This window comes from Mauremys reevesii, linkage group 22 (assembly GCF_016161935.1).
Source record: "Mauremys reevesii isolate NIE-2019 linkage group 22, ASM1616193v1, whole genome shotgun sequence".
NCBI lineage: Eukaryota > Metazoa > Chordata > Testudines > Geoemydidae > Mauremys > Mauremys reevesii.
In genome coordinates this window covers 3,644,040-3,661,652 of record NC_052644.1, presented here as the reverse complement: position 1 = coordinate 3,661,652, position 17,613 = coordinate 3,644,040, and the positions used below count along the sequence as shown (strand labels likewise).

The 17,613-nt window shown below is 56.0% G+C and overlaps 2 protein-coding genes across 4 annotated transcripts in view; both read left to right on the top strand.

The window, feature by feature from the left end:
* LRFN1 (leucine rich repeat and fibronectin type III domain containing 1) overlaps positions 1-17,613 on the top strand; it is an 87,692-nt gene that overhangs the window by 31,179 nt on the left and 38,900 nt on the right. Inside the window, exon 1 of one of the 3 annotated variants that reach the window (XM_039509623.1) lies at positions 3,230-3,280. The exons of the other annotated variants lie outside the window; for them this stretch is intronic. The gene's annotated coding sequence lies outside the window, so the exon portion shown is untranslated. Of the gene's footprint in view, positions 1-3,229; positions 3,281-17,613 lie in introns of those variants that run through there. 3 annotated transcript variants of the gene reach the window in all.
* Positions 7,265-7,813, top strand: LOC120388802 (guanine nucleotide exchange factor subunit RIC1-like; the record flags this gene model as incomplete). Its single annotated transcript, XM_039510885.1, has 2 exons — positions 7,265-7,444; positions 7,730-7,813. Coding segments are annotated over 2 exons (264 nt in total), but the record flags the coding sequence as incomplete, so codon positions are not given.

The following is a 17,613-nucleotide window of genomic DNA, read 5'->3' as shown; positions in this document are numbered from 1 at the left end:
ATAAGATGGTGTGTAATGGGGATGGATGGATAAGATCGGGGTGTAAGGGGGATGGATAGATAGAGGGTGTAAGGGAATGGATGGATAAGATGGGGTGTAAAGGGATGGATAGATGGAGGGTGTAAGGGGATGGATGGATAAGATGGGGTGTAAGGGGATGGATAGATGGAGGGTGTAAGGGGATGGATGGATAAGATGGGGTGCATGGGGATGGATAGATGGAGGGTGTAAAGGGATGGATGGATAAGATGGAGGGTGTAATGGGGATGGATGGATAAGATGGGGGTGTAAGGGGATGGATAGATAAGATGGGGTGTAAGGGGATGGATAGATAGAGGGTGTAAGGGGATGGATGGATAAGATGGGGTGCATGGGGATGGATAGATAGAGGGTGTAAGGGGATGGATGGATAAGATGGGGTGTAAGGTGGATGGATAGATAAGATGGGGTGTAAGGGGATGGATAGATAGAGGGTGTAAGAGGATGGATGGATAAGATGGGGTGTAAGGGGATGGATAGATGGAGGGTGTAAGGGGATGGATGGATAAGATGGGGTGTAAGGGGATGGATAGATAGAGGGTGTAAGGGGATGGATGGATAAGATGGGGTGCATGGGGATGGATAGATGGAGGGTGTAAAGGGATGGATGGATAAGATGGGGTGCATGGGGATGGATAGATAGAGGGTGTAAGGGGATGGATGGATAAGATGGGGTGTAAGGGGATGGATAGATAGAGGGTGTAAGAGGATGGATGGATAAGATGGGGTGCATGGGGATGGATAGATAGAGGGTGTAAGGGGATGGATGGATAAGATGGGGTGCATGGGGATGGATAGATCGATTCACTAGGCATAGATAAGCTTGGCAGATTTCAGTTTTTACTTTTTATAATTTCAACTGATAATCTCAATGTTTATTTTTAAGCATTTCCCCATTTAAATGTTGGGGGAAATTTTGGGGAAGGGGGGGTCAGACGGCAGTGGCGGGGGAGGGGTCAGATGAGAGCAGACCCTGAGATTCAAAAAGTGAACACTTGATAGCTATGAAACCACAAGTGGGCACCCTCCCATGGCAAAGCCGGCCAGGGAACGGGCCGTCCTGCACCCGCGCTTGTCTCACTGTGTCTGTCTGTAAATGGGGATTGTGAGGGATGGGAATATTTTGGGGGCGGTTTGAGTGCATCTGTGGTGAAATTGAGGGGGATCGACGTCTACTGGTGAAAATCGAATCCTTCCAAGTGCACACGCATGCACACGTTTGCACCCTGGGCGATTGCGCTTCAAGGCTGGATGGGACGCGGGAGCAGTGGAGGAAGTTGCCTCAAACCCACCATCCCCTCTCCCAGGGCGGTTGGGGGGTGTGCGTGTCGTTAAGTGAACGCTGCGTCAGTCCCTGTGATCCCCGCGTCGCACCCCTGCCTGTGGGGCCTGTGCCGAGTGGGGGAAGGGTTAACAGAACTAGGGACACGCGTGGCCACCATGTTCCCGTCCCCACTTGCTGGCTGTAGCCACTAATGGCTCCTGGGAAGAAGCCCCCTAGTGACAGAGCCCTCATGGGCAGGGAGGGGCTCGGGGCTCTCGGCTGGCCCCAGCTGTGCAGGGAGGGTGTCTGGAGTACTGGCTACGTCCCTGGTGTGGTGGGGGGAGCTTGGGCCTGCTAAAAGCCTATTGGGCCCAGAGCTGTGGGGCGGTAGACACCAGCAGGGGGGCTGAGGCCAGAGGGGGAACTTGTACAAACTCTTGCTTTGGACTCAAGTGAACTCCTGCCTGGCCCTCGTGCGAGCTCCCACTCTGACCTCGTGTGAGCTCCTGCCCTACCCTTGTGTAAGCTCCTACTCTGCCCTCGTGCAAGCTCCTGCCCCACCCTCGTGTGAGCTCCTGCCCCGCCATAATGCAAGCTCCTTTCCCATCCTCTTGTGAGCTCCTGCCCCACCCTTGTGCGAGCTCCCGCCCCACCCTCGTGCAAGCTCCCACCCCACCCTCGTGCAAGCTTCTCCTGCTCCACCCATGTGTTCCCTTTATTCAGTTGTCATCTGTCCCTCCAGCTGCCCTCTCCTGCCCCCACCGGATTTCTCCATGTCCTTCCATCCCTCTGTTCAGTTCTCTGGCAGATCCTCCCTCCATCCGTGTCCTCCTGTGCTCTGCCCTTCGGCCCACACCTGCGTTCCTTTGCGGGGAGGAAAATCCTACCTAGCCCCCTCCCCATCCCTCTGCCTGCCTGGCTCTGCCTCTATCCTGCCCATCTGTCCAGCCCCCCCCCACACCTCCTCCTGCCTGGCTGCCTCTCTCAGTCCATCCCAGACACACCCAGCCCAGCCTCTGTTCTCTGCCCCCGTCCCTTGCACCTGCTTGTCTCATCCCTCTGTTCCTCCATCTCCCATCCCCCCGCAGCGTCCTGGCCCCTGGCTGCCCCTATCTCTCTGCAGCTTCCCAGCTGCGTCTGTCCCTGCCCTTCCCCCTCCCCCCACCCCGCCGCCCAGCTCCCTCCCGGCTCCGGCTCCGGCTCCGGCTCCTCCGTGCAGCTGCTGCAGTGCTAAAGATTTCCAATGTGTGTTGTTTCGCCCCGCCTCCCCGCGCGTCCCTCCCTCCCCAAATCCCTCCCTCTCCATCTGCAGGAAAGGGGCAGACCCGCCTCCCTCCCTTCCCCTCCCCGCCCCCCAGCCTCCCGCTTTCCCCATCACCCCCCCGCTTCTCGGCGTGGAGGGGGGGCTGCGAGACGACCCGATCCTGCCGTGCGCCCTGGCCCGTGCGCCCTGGCCTCTCCGCCCGGCTCCAGGGAGGCGCGTCCCCTTTGCGCTCCGCCTCCCCCTCCTCCTTCTTTCCAGCCCAGCCCCGGCTCTGCGGGCTGGGAAAAGCCAAGGAAGAAGCCGCGAACGGCGGCGGATCGCTCCCCCTCCAGGATCCGGATCGCCGGGGAACCGAGCCGGGCCAAAGCCCCCCCCCCCCCATACGCACACACACCTCTCCAAAGCGCAGGATCATCCGGGGCAGCCCCAGCTCAGGAGGGAGTCGGGGCCCAGCCAGCCCTTCCCCCTTCCCAACCCCGCCGTCCCTGTGCGGCTCCCGCCCCGAGACCTCCTATTGTGTGTGGCTGTCTCCGAGGGAGCCTGCAGGGGACCGGCCGGGTGGGGCCTTGAGCGCCCCCGCCCCCGCTCCGAGCAGGGCGCACGGAGCCCTCTGGATCCATCCGGCATCCCCGGGGGGCGGGGGGGGGGAGAGAAAGAAAAATCCAGGATGGCACCTCCCATAGGCTGAGCGAGCCCCGCTGCTCCCCGAAAAGGTACGTGCAACCTGGGCTGCGGGGCGGGTTCCCCTTCGCCAGCGGTGGGGGAGGGGGGAATATTTGGGGTGGGGGCTTCTGGGGTTGGGTTTTATCGGGGGGGAGGGGAGGTTTGGAGATGTGATGCCAAGGCTGGGGGTTGGTAATGTGCGGTGGGGGGAGCGGGGGTAAGACCCTGCCAGGGCTGGGCTGTGTGTGTGGTGGGTTGGGGGGGGGTCGTGCCAGGGATGGGGAGTTGTTGGGTTGGGGATCATTCCAGGAATTGGGGTTGGGTGGGATCGTGCCAGGGATGGGGTTGGTGAGGGGTGTGTGTGTATGTGTGTGTGGCAGGGAAGGGGTGGGGGAGTTGTATTGCGTTTTACCAGCACTTGGATTTGGTAAAGTGGTAGGGGGATTTTTTGGTGGGGGTGGGGGTAAGGAGGGGGCATTGTCTGGCATCTCTGCCAGTTCTCTGCCTGGCTCAGATTCTCATCCTCTGCAGGGGCTGGGTGGTGCTGCCAGACACACTAGGGTGGCACCTGGTTACGAAGCGTGTGTGTGTGTGTGTGTGTGTGTGTGTGTGTGTGTGTGTGTGTGTGATCCTTGCCAGCTCTCGGGGAAGCTGGGTCTGACCCCCCACCTCCCCAACCCAACCAGCGCAGGGTGGGATCTGTGCTCTGCTGCTGTCCATGGTGCTTAGCTGCAGAGAGCTTCTCTGGGGAGTGCATCAGCCTGGAGACAGACATTTCCTCACCTGGTGCATGGGATAGCGGGGGGGGGGGGGGGGGGGTTATCAGACAAAGATCAGGGCAGAGCTGGTCCATAGACCCCCCCCCTCGATCTGGTGCATTTGCCTCTCCCATCGGAGCCCTGCAGAGTCTGATGGAAAATCATTGCACCCGGGAAGCTGCAGCGCCGGTGCATCGATACCTGGAAAACCTTGTCCAGGCTTCGGATTTGATCTGACGGCTCCCACCCCAGCCCCCTCCACAGCCCCTCAGGTGGGGGTGTCGGTCACTATATTGGGTGGAGAGGGTGACCCACCCCCAGACGCGCATCCACACGGAACCCGGTCGTACCTGGCCCCTGGGTGCCTGTGCCCAGCTGCAGCTTGTTGCTAGACTGGCTTGTTTCTGTCTCCTGCCCCCAAGGTTGCTGGATGATGCTTTTGGAGCTGGGGCTGAAGGGCAGATCAGAGGCCGGGGAGCACATGCAGTATTGGCGGCCTGATTTTATAAAATTGTGGATCGCTCTTGTCTATTCACATGCTCACACACACACACACACACACATACACTGACACACATTGACATTTGCACACTGACACACACAGGGACATGCACACTGGCACACATTCACACACACATACATTGATGCATTGCCATGCTCACACTGACACACTGACATTCACACACACACGGACACATGGTGACATGCTCACACTGACACACTGACATTCACACACACGGACACATGGTGACATGCTCACATTGACACATTGACATTCACACACATGGACAAATGGTGACATGCTCACACTGACACACTGACGTTCACACACACACACGGACACATGGTGACATGCTCACGCTGACACATTCGCACACACATGGACACATGGTGACATGCTCACGCTGACACACTGACATTCACACACACACAGACACATGGTGACATGCTCACGCTGACACATTCGCACACACATGGACACATGGTGACATGCTCATGCTGACACACTGACATTCACACACATGGACTCATGGTGACATGCTCACACTGACACACTGACATTCACACACACAGACACATGGTGACATGTTCACACTGACATTCACACACACACGGACACATGGTGACATGCTCACACTGACACACTGACATTCACACACACACAGACACATGGTGACATGCTCACGTTGACACATATTCACACACACATGGACACATGGTGACATGCTCACCCTGACACACACATTCACACACACACATGGACACATGGTGACATGCTCACACTGACACACATTTGCACACACACAGACATACAGTGACATGCTCATCCTGACACACACATTCACACACACACAGACACACGGTGACATGCTCATGCTGACACATATTTGCACACACACGGACACATGTTGATATGAAAACAATGATACACACTGACACACATGGGCACATTTACATTCACACATAGACACATTTGCACACACACTGAAACACATTCATACACACACACTGAAACACACTCTCACACACACACTGACACACATTCCTATATAGACTCGGGCCTGCACTGACACACACACTCACTCCCACACATCCTGACTGGTGCACACACGTACATTGTCATGCCCAATCTCTCTCGCACACACATTTCACTCCTCGGATGAGTGCCAGCCGTGCGTGTTAACCACCCAGGACAGCAGTCCTCGTGCAAGGAGTGTGTCAGGCAGGGAGGGGCGGAGCCGCAGCTGGTATAGATCAGCACAGTCCAGCACCTTCAGGGGAATGACACCGATTTACACCAGCTGCTGAGCTGGCTCTGGCCTGGCGCTCTCAGATCAGCTCCACACTGGAGCAGGCCAGAAAGTGGCTTTGAAATAGCCAGGCTTCTTGGCTTGGCTAAATTTCCCCTCTGTTGCATGCAGGCTGCCGGAGGGGTTTGGCGGGGGGGTGGGGAGGAAGAAACGTGTGGTGCCCCAGAGAGGTTACTCCTTCCCTCCTCCCCCTACAAATATATACATGTATTTCATTCCTTGCCTTTCCTTCCGCTGGCAGACCCCTGAGCCTTCCTGTGTGTGTGGATGTGGGAGTTTGTGTGTGTCAGTGCGTGACTGTGTGTGGATGTTTGTTAGTGTGTATCTTTGTGTGTATCTTTGTGTGTATCCATGTGTTTGTGTGTATATCAGTGTTAGTTTGTTAGTATGTGTGTTTCTGTGTTTGTGTATAATCATGTATAGCTGCGAGTCTGTGTATGTTTGTTACACATCAGTGTGGGTCAGTGTGTGTATTTTTCAGTGTGTCTCTGTGTGTGTTTGTTAGTGTTTATGTATGTCTGTATGTATTTGTGTGTGTTTTAGTTTGTACGTATCAGTGTGTTTGTGTGTATCAGTGTGTGTAGCTGTGTGTGTTTGTTAGTGCTTGTGTGTCAGTGTGTGTGCAGGTGTGTATCAGTGCATGTGTATCTGTGTGTGTGTGTCAGTGCATATGTATCTGTAGCTCTGTGCGTGCTGTGTCATTCCCAGTGTGAGAGTGTGGCAAGTGTGCGTTACCTGGGTAGAAAGCAGCAGCCCTGCAGGCCTGGCTCCCAGTTGATGTGAGCTGGTGATGAAGGAAGGGAGCTCCCAGCGACTGATCCCAGCGGAGGGTCTGGCCCAATGGGGACAGTCACGGAGGGCCTTGGGGAAAGCAAAGAGCCTCATGTCTCACCTCCTGGGGTCTGCCCCTGCCCAGCTCCCAGGGAAATGAGCAGCCCCGTTTGTGAGAGCTGCAGGGCTGTAGCATGTTCAGGACATATGGCCTGGCCCCCTGCCTTGCTAGTCCTCCAGTCTGCTGCACCCCTCTGTTCCTTCCAGAGCCATCTGCTCCTCCCATCCCCTCCCCTTGCATCTAGCTATCTAGGTCTTCATGCATCCATTCATCCATCCATCCATCCACCTTCCTACACCCCATCCATCCATCCATCCATCCATCCATCCATCCATCCATCTTCCTACACCCCATCCATCCATCCATCCATCCATCCATTCATCCATCCATCCATCCATCCACCTTCCTACACCCCATCCATCCATCCATCCATCCATCCATCCATCTTCCTACACCCCATCCATCCATCCATCTTCCTACACCCCATCCATCCATCCATCCATACATCCATCCATCCATCCATCCATCTTCCTAATCCCCATCCATCCATCCATCCATCTTCCTACACCCCATCCATCCATCCATCCATCCATCCATTTATCCATCCATCCATCCACCTTCCTACACCCCATCCATCCATCCATCCATCCATCCATCTTCCTACACCCCATCCATCCATCCATCCATCCATCCATCCATCCATCCATCTTCCTACACCCCATCCATCCATCCATCCACCTTCCTACACCCCATCCATCCATCCATCCATCCATCCATCTTCCTACACCCCATCCATCCATCCATCCATCCATCCATCTTCCTACACCCCATCCATCCATCCATCCATCCATCCATCCATCCATCCATTTATCCATCCATCCATCCACCTTCCTACACCCCATCCATCCATCCATCCATCCATCCATCCATTCATCCATCCATCTTTCTACACCCCATCCATCCATCCATCCATCTTCCTACACCCCATCCATCCATCCATCCATCCATCCATCCATCCATCTTCCTACACCCCATCCATCCATCCATCTTCCTACACCCCATCCATCCATCCATCCATCCATCTTCCTACACCCCATCCATCCATCCATCCATCCATGCATCCATCCATCCATCCATCTTCCTACACCCCATCCATCCATCCATCCATCCATCCATCCATCCATCCATCCATCCATCGTCCTACCCCCCATCCATCCATCCATCCATCCATCCACCTTCCTACACCCCATCCATCCATCCATCCATCCATCCATCCATCCACCTTCCTACACCCCATCCATCCATCCATCCATCCATCTTCCTTCACCCCATCCATCCATCCATCCATCCTTGTACACACCCATGCATCCATACCCAGGCACCCCATCTATCAATCCATACACCCCATACATGCCATCCCTCCATCCATCCCCATACCCCCTCTCTCCATCATCTGCATACACCCCCCTTGCTATCTCCATACACACACACCCCATCTCTCTTTTCCCATATACACCCCCTGTTTCTACTCCCATACACCCCCTCTGTCCCCATACACCCCCACTTCCCCAGACACCCCATCTTTGCCCCCAGACACCCCCACTGCCTCCAGACATCCCATCTCTACCCCCATATACCCCCTCTATCTCCAGACACCTCCTCTATCCCCATACACCCCCACTGCCCCTAGACACCCCATCTCTAACCCCATACACCTCCACTGCCCCATATGCCCCCTCTATCCCCAGACACCCCATCTCTGCCCCCAGGCACCCCATCACTGCCCCCAGACACCCCCACTGCCCCCAGACACCCCCACACATCCCATCTCTACCCCCATACACCCCCTCTATCCCCATATACCCCCACTGCCCCCAGACACCCCATCTCTGCCCCTGACACCCCATCTCTGCCCCAGACACCCCATCACTGCCTCACCCCCAGACACCCCCACACATCCCATCTCTACCCCCATCCACCCCTCTATCTCCATATACCCCCACTGCCCCCAGACACCCCATATCTGCCCCTGACACCCCATATCTGCCCCTGACACCCCATCACTGCCCCATACACCCCACTGCCCCCAGACACCCCCACACATCCCATCTCTACCCCCATACACCCCCACTATCCCCAAATACCCCCACAGCCCCCAGGCACCCCATATCTGCCCCTGACACCCCATCTCTGCCCCCAGACACCCCATCACTGCCTCCAGACACCCCACTGCCCCCAGACACCCCCAGACATCCCATCTCTACCCCCATACACCCCCTCTATCCCCATATACCCCCACTGCCCCCAGGCAGCCCATATCTGTCCCCAGACACTGCATCTCTGCCCCAGACACCCTCTCTATCCCCATACACCCCATCTCTGCCCCCAGACACCCCATCTCTATCTCTCTCTATCCCCATACCCACTCCCAATCCCTATACACACCATCTCTCTTGTTGTCCCCATGCACACATCACTGTCTATCCCCCCAGCCCCATACATCTTTCTTTCTTTCCCTGCCACTTCATTCTGTTGTTGGGTGGCTGGTGGGGGAAGGAGCGGGGGGACGGTGCAGCGGTAGGCGCAGAGGAGGGATGGAGTCCATGCTGCAGCCTCATGTCTATAACAAGGTGTGCCCTGCAAACGCTCCTCTAGACATCATGTCTCTAAATGGGCAGCCGTGGTTGAGCTGGCGGATAAGTGTCGGGGGCAGAGGAGAGCCACGTCATGGGCACTGGCTGGAAGCGTGCGGTGTCATTAGAGGTGCAGGTAATGCAAGGAATTAATCACAGGCAGGGCTGCTTCTCTAGCCGGGGTCACAGAGGGAGGCGCTGAGAGAAGCAGCATGATGAAAGGTGCATTGGCAGTGTGATGGGGGTGCACTGGGGCAGTGGCAGGGCTGTACTGGCAGTGTGATGGGGTGCACTGGGGCAGTGGAAGAGGTGCACTGGCAGTGTGACAAGATGCACTGGGGCAGTGGAAGGGCTGTACTGGCAGTGTGATGGGGTGCACTGGGGCAGTGGCAGGGCTGTACTGGCAGTGTGATGGGGTGCACTGGGACAGTGGAAGGACTGTACTGGCAGTGTGATGGGGTGCACTGGGACAGTGGAAGGACTGTACTGGCAGTGTGATGGGGTACACTGGGGCAGTGGAAGGGCTGTATTGACAGTGTAATGGGATGTAGTGGGCAGTGGCAGGGCTGTACTGGCAGTGTGATGGGGGTCACTGGGGCAGTGGCAGAGATGCACTAGCAGTGTGATGGGGTGCACTGGGGCAGTGGCAGGGCTGTATTGACAGTGTAATGGGGTGCAGTGGGCAGTGGCAGGGCTGTACTGGCAGTGTGATGGGGGTCACTGGGGCGGTGGCAGGGCTGTACTGGCAGTGTGACGAGATGCACTGGGGCAGTGGCAGTTCTGTATTGACAGTGTAATGGGGTGCACTGGGGCAGTGGAAGAGATGCACTGGCAGTGTGATGGGGTAAACTGGGGCGGTGGCAGGGCTGTACTGGCAGTGTGATGAGATGCACTGGGGCAGTGGCAGGGCTGTATTGACAGTGTAATGGGGTGCACTGGGGCAGTGGAAGAGGTGCACTGGCAGTGTGATGGGGTGCACTGGGGCAGTGGAAGAGGTGCACTGGCAGTGTGATGGGGTGCACTGGGGCAGTGGAAGAGGTGCACTGGCAGTGTGATGGAGATGCTCCAGCTTTGGCAGGGCTGCACTGGCCCAGTGGTAGAAGCGGATCCCAGTGAACGAGCCCCTCTGTGCACTCAGGAGACGGCATTTGGATGAAATAGATTGGAGCAAACTTTTGGGAGTGAACGTGTCTGAAGCGTGACTGTTCCCACCCCCCCATGACAGGCTGATGCCCTCCAGACCTGGGCAGTGTGGAGGCAAACTCGACAATGGGCTCAGCTGCAGGGGGGCGCTGAATAATCCTTGTCCATGATGGGGGGGGGGCATGGGAATGGCACAGGGGCCTTGTGGCAAAGGCCGACATACCTGAGCTCCCTGCAGAGTGTGGCATCAGTTTCACAAGCCAGGGTTCAGAGCCCCCCCCCCCACACACACACAAAAAACCCCACAGGCCCTGCAGTATCCCTGCTTCCCTCTTTCATCCCGGCCCGGCTCCTCCGCCTGCCACGTAGGTCATTGAAACGGTCCATCTTCTGCCCACCATGGGGATTTATCGAACTGGATCTAACAGCACTCAGCCGCCACTTAGGGGTGTGTTGCTGGGGGTTTTTGTTGTTGTTGTTTTGGGTTTTTTTGTCTTCTTTGGCAAGCGGGAGCAGGGGAAGGAGCTTGTCAGCGGGATGCGGGGGGGAGAGGGGGAGGGACAGGGAGGCATTTGGAAAATGGCTGCCCAAAGCTCGAGGGAGGGTTAAAAAGATGTCAAAGCGCCCGGGGCAGCCCATTGTCGGTCCCGTTGCTGCTCAAACCCAGAGGGTGTCAGGGACGCGAGGTCAAGGGCGCGGGACAGTTGGTCTCTTCCGCAGGTGCCCGGCAGAAAGGCTGGTGAAGGGGGCCAGGACTTTCCCCCCCGCAGAGGGCAGAGCCCTGGTGGGCCTGGCGAAGGGCCAGGGGTGGCTGGAAGGAGAAGAAGTTCACCTCTGGTGGGAGTCTTCGCCGTGATTTCCCCTGGAGACGAGCACGGAGGTGGGGCTCGGGCGATGGTGCAGTGGGCTGGGTGCTAAGCTGGGATTTAGCTTTGCCAGTGATTCCCTGGGTGTCCTGGGGCACGTTGCTTAACCTTCAGGCCTCCGGCTGTGCGAGCCTCGCCCCGCCTCCCGAGGTGTGTGAGGGGTGATTGTGGGTGCTCAGATGTTACGATAATAGGGCCTGTAGCAGTACCATGGGTAGATTGCACCTCCTGGCCCTGTTAGTAGGTGTAATATGGTAGCCTAGTGGCTCCAGCTGAGATCAGGGCCCCATTGTGCCAGGTGCTGCACAGACCCCGACTGAGATCGAGGCCTCATTGCGCCAGGCGCTGCACAGACTCAGCGTGAGAGACAGCCCCCGCTGGAAAGAGCTTCCTGTCTAAATAGACAAGATAGAATTATTATCCCTATCGATGGAGAAACCGAGGCACAGAGAGGGGAAGGTGCTTGGCCCACAGTCACCCAGGAGAGTTTGCTGCATAGAAAGGTGGCACGTCCGCCAATGGATGGGCCTGTCCTGAACCAGGCTCATTCTTGGCAGACCCTGGGCCATCTGGTTGGCTGGTGATTCCTTCTGGGTTGATGGCGGGTGAATTGCAGTGCATATTCCCTGTGCGTTACCCTAGCGGAGCTGGGGCCTGATTCTGAAAACACTTACACACCTGAGTAGCTTTCCTCACCTGAGCAGCTCCATGGGGCTCAGTGGAACTCCTCGCCGGAGGAAAGTCATGTAAGCCATTGCAAGGCTACCGCCTGGGGTTGTTGCCCAGGGCAGGTTCGTAGCTGGCTTTGTGCTTCAGGCACTCACTTGGGACCCAGGAACCATGGGTGCAGTTTCCGACAGTGCTGGTGGGACCCTGTGTTGCTGTTTTTTCCCCCCAAAATGCCCATCCTGATGCTTATGACCATGGTTTCCATAAAATAGAGCACCCAGAGCGCCGAGATCTTCTGAAAACCTGGCCACTTGCTTCGGCGCTGAAATAGGAGATGAGCTCTTTAGAAGGGCAGGCCCCTTAAAAAATCCCAAACCCTCTGTGCCTCAGTTTCCCCCTCTGTACTATGGGAAGAATGATCCTTTGTCTTTTTAGATTGTGAACTTTTCAGGGCAGGGACTTTCATTGTGGCTGTGCAGTTCCCGGTGAAAAAGGGGGCCCTGATCTCAGTCGGGGTCTGTGCAGCACCCGGCCCGGCGGGGCCCTGATCTCAGTCGGGGTCTGTGCAGCGCCTGGCACAATGGGGGCCCTCATCTGCATTGGGGTCACTATATACTACTATTTAATTTTGTTTTAAGAGGAATTGGGTTGGGTTCCTCTCTGTTTTATGCTGACATAACACGAATTGGTCATATCCCCAGAGAGTGTAAATCAACGTAATTCCATTACATGGAGCGAGGCCAGTTTAGCCCAGCTGAGGACCCGGCCGATGGAGTCTTTAAAACCAGACGTAGGGGGAAGGGAATGGGGGAGGGGGGAATAGAGCTGATTGGAAGAATGTCATCAGAATCATTTTCCAATGGCAAAAACCGCCCTTTTCACAAAACCGACGTTTTCCATGGGAAAATTCCAGTTTTGCCGAAGAAATTCGATTTGCCGTGGGGAAAACTGAGACTCTGCTGTCCTGGCTGCCCACCCCCCGCCCAGGCTCATGTCTATTTCACGGTCAGGGGAAAGTGAAATTGACAAAAGCTGGGCGGGGGCGGGGGGCTGCTGCTGAGGGTCAGCACCCTGATTCTCGGCCTCACAAAGTGGTCTGGTTCTGCTCCTGCCGCGGGAAGGTTCTTGTCAATGTCACTATCTCCCAGCCAAACAATTCCCGGTCGGTTCTCTGGGTTTTTCTTGACATTCCCTCCTGGGACAAAATTGGCCTTTTTCCGGGACTACGCGTTCCGTTCCAAACTGGGCCATTTTTCGCAGGGATTCCTGTTGTCCCGTCAGCTCTAGCGGGGAATGTCACCGAGGAAGAAGAAATGAATCCGACTCATAATCATAACAGAAGAAAAAAAAAAAACCAAACATTTTGTGCGACAGCCGCTTCTCGCTCCCCCGCCATCTGATAAGGACCGCGCCTCGGAAGAGCCGTGCGTGTTTCAGGAGGGAAGCGTGGTTATCGGGGGAACAGAACCCAAGCAAACCGATCTGTCGCTATTCATATCAGCGAGCTGGCGCTGCTCCTGTGCGGAGACCTTGCTCGAGACATCCCTGATAACGCTGAAAAACCCAGGGAGATAGGATGAAAGCTACTTGAGAGGCACATTTACCTTGCATGAGAGCTCTCCACTCTGCAGTGATTATTTCCTGCTTAATGTTTCTTGTTTTAAGCGTGGCCTGATGTTGCTACATGTCTCTTGCTCCCTGGTTCGGAGCATGGGCTCTTAATTGAGTTAACCCACAGGCTGATGTGTAGCTGAAGGGCTCTCGGTGAAGTCTCTTTTGTAGTCAGGGCTTGGCAGGAAAGGCTGTCGGTCTCCTAGCAGACACGTTTGATCGCTGGGGGGGAGGGGGAAATCTAAACCCAACAGATTGTGAAGGAACAGGTGCACCAGCAAACAGCTCGGTTCGGAGCTGGTGGAGTTGGCCTCACTGGTGCAAACTGGTGCCGCCTCACTGGTTTGAGTGGAACAGGGGCCAGAGCGTCCCCGTTGATTTCAAGGGCGTGTGAGTCAGCTTTGGCGATCGGCGGCAGCCAGGGTGAGTCCCCCCCTTGTAAAACCAAAGGTGTGTCTGTAACTGAGTTTAGTGATCCTCTCCCCATCTGCCAAGGGAGGGCAGGAAGATCCCGGTTTAGTCTGCAGCAGGGAAGATTTAGGATGGATATTAGGAGAAACTTGCTAACGCTCAGGCTAGTGGAGCCCTGGGACAGGTGACCGCAGGCGGTTGTGAGATCCTTGTCATTGGAGGTGTTTAAGAACAGGCTGGAGAAACCCCTCTCTGGGGTCGTCTAGGGATACTTTATCCTGCTTCAGTGCAGGGGAGGACCCTGCAGGTCCCTTCCAGCCCGACGTTCCTATGATTCTGTTATTCCAACCTGGGTCAGAATAGCACCGAAGTCATGGCCGGAATCCCAACTCCCCTATAAATGTCAACCAGGGTCGCTGCATCTTCACTGCTATTTTAACCTGAGCTAAGGACCTGCCTTTTTTGGCAGTGTAGACACACCCTTGGATGCGGAGTGAGAGACGGGGCCTGCCCCAAAGCGTCTAGATAGACAGTGGGGGGAAACTGAGGCACGGAGCAGGGCTGTGACTGGCCCAAGGTCACCCAGGACATTCATAGCAGAGGTGAGGATAGAACCCGGGTCTCCAGACTCCCTTAGCTACTAGACCATGCCAAGGAGTTGGTCAGTTGATAACATGGTGACTAGCTGGAGGGATCATGTGGCTATAGATACGGGCCTGTAGCAGGGGGGTCCCCTGCTCCTGCCCTGAAGGGCTTAAAACAGCCCAGGAGAGGGCTGGGGCTGGGGCAAGAAGCCTGGGCTGATTGGGGAAAGCAGGCCCAGCTGTGGCCATGCCCCAATCAGGCCCAGCTGGCCCCTATAAGAGGCTGTGAGCCAGGAGCCCGGCCAGTCTCTCTGTGTCTGTAGAAGGAGATGGGCCTGGCTGCAGGGAGCTAGAGACAAGGTACCTAGAGTGGAGCAGGGCTGGGGCAAGGCAGAGGAGCTGGGGAGCTCCAGCCTGGAAAGCCCCAGGCTGCGGCCTAGCATTGGGCTAACAGGTACCGGGGGTTGCAGGGGGCAGCCCAGGGGGAGGCCAAGGCAGCAGGTCCAAACCCCTTTGCCTATGATGAGAGGCGGACACTGCAGTCTGCCCCAGTGAACGGGGGCTAGATGGAGACTGGGCAGTAGCCAATACTGAGACAAAGTGGGGATAGTGGATGGGGGTTCCCTGGGGAGGGGAGACCCTAAGACTGAGGGGTTCCTGCCAGTGGGCAGCACCCAGAGAAAGGGGCACCGGGTCCTGGGAGAGACACGGGGGCCAAGAGGCAGAGGACAGGCGGATCACCGGCCGGCAGAGGGCGCTCCGGAGCTGGAACCGAGCTAATTCCCAGAAGTCACCCGCAGGAGGCGCCGCAGGGGTGAGTCCGCACATCTACAGGGCCATATATAGCAGTTTGACAAAGGGAAGGTATGACGGGTTCGGTCAGAGAGACCCCCTTGGGACTGTCACCCGACGTGCTGAAATTACCCTTGAGCCCGTTTCCCCTGCCAGCTTGGGACTCCAGAACCCTGCCTGGTTGAGCCAGACACGCCAGCCTGCTGCAGCCCAGACCCAGGGTCTGAACCCTGCCCCCAAAGCTGCAGGCTAAACTGAAAACCACTCAGCAGGTTACCTGTCTCCAGCACCCAGACACCCAGCTCCCCGTGGGCGCCAAACCCCAAAGGGATCCATTTTACTGTGTATGAAGCTTATACACTGATCGAGAGAGATGCCCAGTGGTCTGCTCCCCCAGGAATTAATCACTTACTCTGGGTTTATTAATCAGTATAAAAAAGCAGGATTTAAGTGGTTTCAAGAAATAACAGACAGAACAAAGTAATTCACCAAGGAAAATAAAGCAAAAACACGCCCGTCTAAGCCTAATACACTAAGAAACCGATTACCGGTAATATCTCCCCCTCAGAGGTGATCCAATAAGCTTCTTTCACAGACTAGACTCCTTCCTAGTCTGGGCCCATCCCTTCCCCTGGGACAGCCCTTGTTTGTTCCAGCAGACATCGCAGGTGGTAAGCAGGGGTTTTCTCATGACTGGCCGGCCCCTTTGTCCTGCTCCACCCCCTTTGTCCTGCTCCACCCCCTTTTATAGCTTTGGCACAAGGCGGGGATCTTTGGTCTCTCTGGGTTCCTGCCCCTCCTTCTAAATGGAAAAGTACCAGATTTAAGATGGATTCCAGTATCATGTGACATGATCACATGGCCGGTGAGACCCCAGCTGCCATTCTTCCAGGGCTGGTCCACAGATACCCAGGAAGGTTTGCAAGTAAACAGAGCCATTTACAAGTCATTAATTCTGAAGCACCCTTAATGGCTTCCACTTACTATGTTTACATCAGTAATACAAATTTATATTTTACTGTCCTAACTCTAGACATAGAAATAATACATACAAACAAATAGGATGACCACCCTCAGTAGATGATAAGCTTTGTAACGATACCTTACAAGAGACTTTTTGCATGAAGCATATTCCAGTTACATCATATTCACGCTCATAAGCAAACTTCCATAAAACATACGGAGCGCAACAGCACAGAAGGTCAAAGGGGTGACTTGATCCCGCTCTACAGATGTCTGGATGGGGAACCGACAACTGATCATGGGTTCTCCAGTCTAGCAGGCAAAGGTCTAACAAGATCCACTGGCTGCAAGTTGAGGCAGGACAAATTCAGACTGGAAATAAGTTGCCAATTTTTAAGTGAAGGGAAATTAACCGTTGGAACAACTCACCGAGGGTCAGGGTGGTGGATTCTCCGTCCCTGGCAGTTTTTATGCCAAGGCGAGAGATTTTTTGTGAAAGATCTGCCCACTTCAAACAGGAAATAATTAGTGGACATTCACTGGCCTGTTCTGTGCAGGACGTCTGACTAGTTGATCACAGTGGATCCTTCGGGCCTTGGAATCCCTGAATCTATGAACACACCCTATGATGGCAAAGTGGTTACAGGAGTGAGATTGCTGCCACTGGGGGCTGATCGCTGTCCCTCATGGTCCCCTGGTGCTCCCCAGCTGTCGGTCTGGATCCATCTGCTGTCCCTTGGCTCACCCGTTGATTGTAAGATCCCTGGGGCATGCTCTGTGTTCGTACAGCTCCTAGCACCCAATCTGTGACCAGGGCTGCTAGGCGCTACGTGGGAACATTGGACTGGAAGAGACCTCCTGGGTCTTGGAGCCCAGTCCCTGCTATCACAGCCTAGGGTGGCCAGACACCCCGATTTTACTGGGACTGTCCCGATATTTAATTGTTTGTCCCGTGTCCCGACTGAAGTTCGGTCGGGACATGAATTGTCCCGATATTTTGCCCTCCGGCACACAGGCGGAGGAGGCTCGCGCCCCCCAGCCCCGCCCCGACGCCATCCCTCCCTCCCCCATTGGATTCCTCCCCAAATCCCTGCCCTGGCCCCTCACTGCCCCATTGGATCCCTCCCCAAATCCCTGCCCTGGCCCCGCCTCTTCCCCAAGCGCGCCATGTTCCTCCTCCTGCCCCCTCCCTCCCTCCCAGGCTTGTGCTAATCAGCTGTATGGCGGCGCAAGCGCTGGAGGGAGGGGGGAGAAGCAGGACGCGGCAGCCCGCTCAGGGGAGGTGGAGGCAGAGCGAAGGCGAGCCGGTG